We start from the raw sequence: 8621 nt of genomic DNA on the forward strand, positions 1-8621 counted from the left end.
TCTGTGTTTTGTGCCAAAAGCCATTTTCGCACATGAATTTCGGACAGTTTATGGAGAATCAAGTCAGGATATTTTCCACATTTGCCATTTTTTCACACAGCAGGAAATAGCCTGCCTCAGATGAGTTTGCACTGCTGAAAATACTCTCTGTGGTTTGGATGAGGTAATTACCTGGACTGAGTGTGCAGGAGGCAGGACACGTGACACCCACTCACTAGTAAAGCTGCTGATCATAAGCAAAATAATGATCACCTACTCATTAGCTTAAAAGACATGCAGTTATTTAAAAACACGTTTTTACTGTATGTTTCCTTGAACTTTAAAATATAATTCAAATGAAAAAGAAATATACAAACGAAAAAAAAAAAAAAAGAGGCAGGCGTGGAGGACACAGGTTTGTCCTGTCAGAGAGTTGACTAGTGGGTGTTTTTCACCGAAAATCCCCTATTGCAAGGGCAAATGCTGATCCCTGCCAGCCTGTCTCCACTGTGGGAGCAGATGAGGGCAAACACAGCCTAAGGCAGCAGTGGGCTTGAGTGCCTTGGGGGGAAAGAGTGACAGCAAGCTGAAGCCAAGCTAAGTATCGTGTACTACCAAAAGTGGACTGGGTAAGAGACCCCGAGAGATCCGGAAACAAAGACAGCTGCAGGCGGACGACAGTCCTTCCAAGGGTTCAACTGCAAAAACTTTACTACTTGGATCTTGTTGACAAATGCTTCACTTGGCTATAATTTCCATGTTCATGAGTTGCTAGTGTGTGCTTGGGTTCACGTGATGCAAATTTTGTCAGATGGTAAGTGCACTGATTTCTGCAGATGTCTGCACGCCTGCCCATTTTTTATGACTCGTCGTAGTGTAGACTCCGCGGGACTACACTACGACGACGATTGACCAACTCCACATGCGTCCTTACAGCCTTAAAAGGAGCGCAACACAAATGACTATTCGTCCGTGGTGTGTGCAGCTGTCCACGCTCGCACCGCAGTATAATCCCCGCCTCGAGCCTACTACAGAGCCTACGATGTAACCATCACAACGCCTGTGTTGTTCTGGATTTTCTGTGCCAAAACACTAGCTGGGGGTGGAATATCTTTCCTTGAGTTGATAAATTCTCTTAGCTGATTTAAAAAAAAAAAACAAAAAAAAAAAAAAAAAAAAAAATGGCAGCAGCAGAAGAAGTCTGCTGGAGGACAATACGGTACTGAACAGGCCAATCACAGCCAGACGGATGTTATTTGGCTACGATGGAGGATTTCCGAAGGGTTTAAAGCTGAAGCATAAATCCCACATTAGTCACCTTGGCTTCAGCTTAGCCAAACAGCAAATGAATCTGGGCTTTCAGGGAGCAGCAAAAACACACCGCTGTAAGGGAAAGGTGTGCACTTGATTCATGACACACCTTTTCACTCAATTAAAATGAAATCAAGTTGGTAATCGCTTTATACCAATTATTTTGCTTGCATAATCGTTGGAAGCCAGAATCACAATTGAGATTAAAATCTGATTAAGCACTAAATGCACCAGAATATTAGCGGTAGTATTTGCACAGTGGCACATCACACGAAATTTGTGCTATAGTGGGATTTAGGAAATGATGAGACCTTTTCTTGGCGTTTTAAAGAATCAAATAATGGGGAAAATAATCTGTATTGTTACTTGAGAGTAAAGGGCTTATGAAAAATAAAATGCCTTCAGTGGGTCAGCAGCCTTTGTAAACCTGATTAACTGTCTGAAGATGTGCAACACTTTCAGATGATGGCAGCATACATTTGAATCTTTGTGGCTTTGAAAATCTGGTATTAGTGATAAGCCTTTCATGCTTCGCTTTAAGCCTATCTAATCAAAACTTCATCCCGGTAAGATCAATGCAATATTTGCACATGTTGATGGAAAGAAAGAAAGAAAGAAAGGGACCCCCCCCCTTCAAAAAAAAAACAAGAAAAAAAAAACAATTCTTCGCAAAAGCTGCTTTATACGCTTCAATAGGTGTAAAAGCACAAGCTGCCTGTACAATATACTTGAAGTGTATGACAGTGAGAATAATTGCCATGTCAAATCCTCTTGGGCTTTCAACATGTTCCTGTTCGTTTGATGCATGACAACTGCCAAGGTGACAAGCAGACTGTCACAAAGCAGAGGGTGAGATAAAGCTTGGAGAGACATTTAAATACCGGCTTGCGATTTCCAAGTGGTGACATTGCACTGAAGGTATGACAGTTTTGTTCACACTGCATAGTAATTGATTTTTTGTTTTAAAAGAACTTAAGCATTAATATTGCAGCCTCTCTACAGCCAGAGAAATACAGGAAACATTAGTAAGAGAGATTTATCAAGACAGGCAGCTCATTTAAACAACATTTTGAGGGTTATCACAGGAATGCGGAATGAAGAAAATGTGTGGGTGTTTTATTATATTTATCTAGTGGGAACCTCCTGCCGTAGATGCTTCACTAAATTAGATCTTCAACACCTCCCAAGATGTGAAAGGTAAATTTGGACTCTTAGCCCACATCTTCACTGATGAGCCATTTTTACACATGAACTCGATAATTTCAGGAGAATCAGGTGGGAATATTTTTCAGTTTTCTGCACACACAGCAAAAAAACAAAAAACAAAACAAAAAAACCCTATTCATCCATCTGTCGATTTTCGACTCCAACTAAACATGGTACTCCAAATTCCATGGTATTCGCCTTCCCTAGCACTGTTTTCCAATTCCTCATGGGGGAATCCTGAGGCGGTTCCAGTGCAGGCAAAAGATATGTCTCCAGTGAGTTCTAGGTTTATCCCAAAGTGTCCTCTCACTTAGACATGCCTGGAAAACCCTTTAAAGTGAGGCCATCCTGATGCCCAAACCACCTCAAATACACTACAGCATAGGCCCTATTCAGTGAGGTCAATGAGCTACTATTAATTAAGCTCAAGACCTAAAAAGTTCAGAGCTGCTGTGCATGTTTAAAAAAGAAGGCTAAATATGCAAAGAGGGGCTCTCCATTTTGCAGGCAGCAAAGCTGCGGGATCCCTTCCACTGCTCTGAAGGTGAAAAGACTGTCGGTGAAACAAAGGAGACTGCAGATTTTTAGCTGTATGATAGAAAAAGAGAAATTCTCTCTGACCGGGACACAAATGGAGGAATAATCTGGATGGCTCCTGAGCTGAGACAATGTACATCAGCTGGCCCCCAACGCTGCATTTACTGAAAGTACAAAAGTGAATCTCTTTGACACAACTCTCTATTTGCCTCGTGAAAGGGGGTGGGGGTGGGGGTGGGCACAGTCTGTGCCTCTATTTGTTGCAGGATGAATGAATTGAATAACCTCTCAGGCTAACCTGGCCAGGAGGAGCGAGGAGCGTGTGGCATACAAATGATGACGACACATGCGCAGCGGCTGGGTGCTCAGTCATGCGAGAATATAAACTGTGCTGTGATCGTCTGCCTAAGAAATTGTTTCTGATGCATCTGACCCCCCCCCTGTCATTGTTAACACAGTGCTAATCTAGTTCACTACATCAGATGAGAAAAAAAACAAAAAACAAAAAACAAAACACCCCACATTATTAGATTTTTGGTGTCATCTTAAATACAGAAAGGCAAAACACACACACACACACACACACACACACACACGCAAAAAAAAGGATTATCTTCTTGAAGAAGCTTAATTGTTTCCCAGGCAACTAGTTCCCCCACTAAGACGATGACTGTGAAATTTCCGCTAGCGATTATTTTACTTTCAAATGACTTAGCTGTGTCCTCAAGCTAAATCCTTCATGTGAGCCAACCTAGTTTTAAGATGGAGGGGGGAGTTGAAATAGATTAGAGACCTCGAGGAAAAAACAACAACATCTCTTTTAGCCCCCGGTACAATAACAAAACTGGGCCGTGAGCTGAAATGAAAAGGTTAGCTCAATGTTTATCGTTAATGATGGTGGGCTTCTGATGAGACCCAGCAGGGGTGATTAATTCATGCAATAAACAAGGCCGTCTAGGGTGTAGTAATTTCAAATTGCCAGATGAGTCACACAAAGCGGTTTTCCTTAATCATTTTAAGCAGGTGCCTGAACGGATATAGCCAATCACAGTGGTCAGAAAACATCAGCATCTCCCACAAGTGTCCACAAACACTAGCGTCCATTTTCTTTCTTAATTTGCAGTCGAGTGCTGATTCAGAGAGTAATTATTGTGCAGTAATAAACAGAGGCACAATCAATGACAGTGTCACTTTGTGTGGTTTGGGTTAATAAAAGCTGGCTTCCTCCCAAAGGTATGCCTTTTGTCATGTCCGCAGAGACCGATGCACATGTGGCCTGCCGCTCGCTCGCGACCGTATCTCTTCCTCAAAGGGCTCAGAGCTGCGACAGTGGCACACAATAACCATTGTCTGTGGTAAATCCCCAGTGCAGCGAGCTGGGGGGGGGGAACCCACACGAGAATCGAAACAGGTTTTAAAGTCACACCGCACACTCGTTTTCCACCATTTCAGAGGAACCAGAATACTGTCATCTAAAGAAAAAAAAAAAAGGCAGCATGCATTATGCAGCAGCAGCAACAACAACTCCACAGTGGCCTTAAGTCACTCGAATACACCAAACAAAAAATACAAACAAACAGCAGCAGTTACAAAAACAACTGCATTACATCTCCTTTTTTTTTTCTTCAGAGAAAAGCCATGAAAACAGCACATTGCTGCTGTCCATATCAGCTTTACCATCTACACTCAGGGTTATGAGTCATTACAGCAATGCTCTGAATGTGTAACATCTCCTTACCTGCAGTTGGGAGGTGGGTCTAGTGTTATTTCCGCAAGCTCTTTTTGAATCCTGCAAAAGAAAGATTCGCAAATTAAAATTCATCTGAAGGAGTAGAGATTTCCTTGGTGCATTTATTCAGTGATACAAAAGCTTTGAAAGACGGTGTGCGTTGCCTTTAACCCAAATCTCTAACGGAAAAAGAGATACGGACGACCTCCAAAGAGGTTCTGGCCTTTCCCCTAAAAGAAAGTTTTTCTTGTAATTAAGATTCCGTTTACTCAACTAGAAAACACCTTTTCTCTATTAAATGGCTTATAAATGAGATTCTAAAAACTCAATATGATACTACAGTACTCATGTCGAGTGTGCTTAAATCATAATCAAGTGTTCATGCCTGTGGTCGACTACACAATTAGACATTGCTGCCCTCGATAGTCTGCACCTAAAATACTAATTGTTTAAATTAATTGTCTTTATTTTATTAAATCCCAACACCAGGGAAGTTTTCTGTGATTTCACAATGGTGCCCACCACTAACCAGGGCTGCGGTGCTCCTCATCCTCTCTGTCAGGGGAAGATGATCAAGTGAGGTGGAAAGTTCTGCAGTAGGTTCATATAGACAATGACTGGCTGTATGTCAGCTCTGACATTTAACCTGCTGACATGTAATATGTGTAATACAGTGTGGATTTGCAATACAGTTCTCCACACTGATGATGACATAATTGATGCTTTAATGTGATCATTTTCGTGAGATTCATACTAAACTAAACATGCTTCAATATAGTTTCATTCAGAATCACCACAAACAACCAACATGGACATGACAAGCTCATGCTCGTGTGTGTGTTTGTGTGTGGGAAGCAGTTATACTGATTTATCAGCATCATGGGACAAAACAGAAGGATATTTCTGACAGTTTGATTGATTTTTGAGCTACAGAGTAATACGATTGCACTTGGAGAGACGCTTGCATTTTTGTCAGTGGAAAGCTGCTGTGTGTTGTTTGGCACGATGAAGAGTGGAGGAGAGGCAGGTGCGACATTTTAAACATCTAAAACAGGCTGAAGGAGTTAGTAGAACTGCGAAGAAGGTAAGAAAGCAAAGAGCCAAAATATGTCATGATGTAATCCCACCTTTTCACTTTCACCTAATATCCACCCACTTTTCTTTTCAGCCATAATTGTATGTCAGCATGTAAAAGACTCTTAAAGCTGAAAGTTAGAAATAACCTCCCAATCTGCGTAGTCCTCCCTCATCCACCCACTTGGGCCACACGTGCGTTATGGAGGGTGGACAGTGCTACAATAGTAGGTGCACATTAACCTCCTCTCCTTCCGCTCCTGCGGTGATACTACTGGTTATTGCCAAGTGGAGCCTTATTCGGCACATCCGCGAGAGGAAAGAAGCAATTACTAATTTGTGCCACACATTTTAGTGATATTAAAAATATGATTTGGTTTCTGAAGAATACAATTACTGGTTTCAAATGGCTCATAATAAAAATCCAATGCATCTATGGAGAGCATGTAATTTTGTCCATTAGCTTGTGCACAGCTTTGATTGCCAAATGTTTTCTTACTTTTAGACTAGTCCGTTGGTGTGATTTTTTTCCACCCTCCTGTTTAAAACAAGTCAATTATTGGCCAGCAGCTTCCACATCAGCCACACCACCAAGAAAAAAAGAAACTGAGAAGTGAACTGAAGTTGTGGTTTTGGACAATTGTTGATAGTTGCCTTAAATATATGCAAATCAGTCATGCTTGTGTGGGTAAAAGTAAAACTACTAACAGTTTATAACAGTGCAGATTTCAAGTGTTTGATCGCAAATATAACCAGATTAAGTATTCCTACTATCTGATTATTAACCACGAGGATAAATTAGACAGCTTTGATCATTTGCTACAGATAACCAGAAAATTGGGATTCAGGCACTGCTGCACAAAAACAACGCTGAAGTCCGCCCATGTTTTGGCTTTTTCTGCTTACAAACCCCCCCCAGAGATGTTCATAATGTCAGTCTCTGTTATAAAAAGACTCAGTGGCCTAAGCCAAGTGGTTGCATAATTCTCTCATCGGCTGTCTTTTTTGGGAATAAGTGCGAAGACTGGTTGGAGGTAAGTGTTGGTGGTGGTGTAGGCTGCGGAGCACGAGGCGCATCCAGTCGAACAAACAGGCTGGAACGGGAATCTCTCTTTATAAATGACAGCAGTGACACCTCAGCGCAGAGCTGTGCGAGTTTCCTCCTTTCTGTGGGTTAAGCGTCACACTGAATAGCGTGGATGTTTGAAATGACAATGCCTGTGGGACTGTAGTCTTTTTATATTACTTCACACCCCCGGGGCACAAGAAGGGGGAGAGGCCTTCAGTTTAACAAACAACTCCTGTGTAAATGCTTGGCTCTCAAAGCCAGATTCAAGCCCTCTCTTCTTTTCTTACCTCTTGGCACTAGTTGAAAGTTTAGCAGCGGTTTTACTCGAGATCTTGGTCTCCTTCTTTTTGGGCTGTGCTTGCTCTCGCTCCTGTTCAGCAGGTACCGATTCCCGTTGCTCAATATCCGAGCTTCCCCCGCTTGTGCTGGGGCTGTCGTCTGGTCTCTGCACTTCGCTGGACATCGTGGGCCCTAAAGCAATAAATGAACATGCAAATATTAATAGGTTGCAAGTTTCCACAATGTCTGATAGTTGGGTAGACAATCTAAATCAAAAGCTGGGTGTGGGCGAGGGTTAAAATTGTGCAGAGTGAAAGCTGATGAAAAGACATTTGTCAAAGCTTACAGTGCAGCAGATTACACATGTATAAGGCCCCTGTTGAGAATATAATGAGACATTCACCCAATGATCTGCTAGGGGTTACAGACAGAGCAGTCATTAGGTAGACTCCACTGGCCTAGATTTCTAAAACAAACTAGAGGTCCTGTCACTGCTCTGTGTCATACTCTCTCTTCTTCTTTACTGGATAATGTGGTAGTTTGAGACACAGAAAGCTCTTTGTGGATGAAAAATATAAATATCAATACACTACTCAGGTTCTGTTGCTCATTTGTTTACAAACGACAAAGACAAAGCTGGAACAGGGGTGTGTCCAGAGTGGGGGCCGTGGGGTGGCTTCAGCCCTGACTGAAAACTCTTTATTTACATATTCTTTTGCAGATTTTAAACAAATAAATCTACTTCTCCTGTGCTATGTTAGAAAAATGTTCAGCAGTAAATAAGCAGGGTTTTTTTTCCTGCTCACAATGGGCCTCTGGGGGTTCTGTGTTAATAAACAAAAATGCCTATTTTCTTGAGGAAACCCTGATGTGACTAACTCAGGATAATTTTTCAAACTCGCTAATTAAATTTGCAACAAAAATGTCCACTTCTGTATTTTATTTTTGAGTTAATGAAATCTATTTTCCTTAAGACGAAGGTCAAACAGTTTGACCCTAATGTTTAAAATCAACTACAGCAGAAACATTACAGTGATTTATATGTTAATTAATCAATAATCATGAATCAATAACATTCGATTCTGCATAATGAATACATTTACCACCCCCACCCCACACACACACACACACTTTCTTCCACCGGATCACAGTGGTAGCAGCCAAAGTTAAGCGCTTACTTTAGGTACGTTTTGTAAGTTATCTAAAACCTCACCACCAGGAGGCATCATTTTACCTGTGGGCAACTTAAAATGTTTTATTCTTTTTACTTCTGGCATTTCTTTGTACCTCTAGTCTCCATTTCCTCAAGAAACGTGCTTGCTTTTGCCAGGAAATCTTTATAATTAAGAATTTCCTACAATGCTTCATCTAGTGGTAATAACTGGTATTTCATGAAAGTGCTGCCCAGCGCTTGCTGAACTTCAGATGATTCAGCTG

General features: G+C 41.5%; 1 protein-coding gene across 1 annotated transcript in view; it reads right to left on the minus strand.

Annotated features, from left to right (window-relative positions):
- Nucleotides 1-8621, minus strand: part of LOC100705137 (ubiquitin-conjugating enzyme E2 E2) — a 36746-nt gene that overhangs the window by 26057 nt on the left and 2068 nt on the right. Inside the window, exons 2-3 of the mRNA XM_003443150.5 lie at nucleotides 7193-7376; nucleotides 4772-4822 (exon numbers count right to left, since the gene is read on the minus strand). Coding sequence (XP_003443198.1) covers nucleotides 4772-4822; nucleotides 7193-7368 — 227 coding nt within the window. The 5' untranslated portion in view covers nucleotides 7369-7376. The remainder of the gene's footprint in view (nucleotides 1-4771; nucleotides 4823-7192; nucleotides 7377-8621) is intronic.

This window comes from Oreochromis niloticus, linkage group LG11, assembly GCF_001858045.2.
Source record: "Oreochromis niloticus isolate F11D_XX linkage group LG11, O_niloticus_UMD_NMBU, whole genome shotgun sequence".
NCBI classification, from domain to species: domain Eukaryota; kingdom Metazoa; phylum Chordata; class Actinopteri; order Cichliformes; family Cichlidae; genus Oreochromis; species Oreochromis niloticus.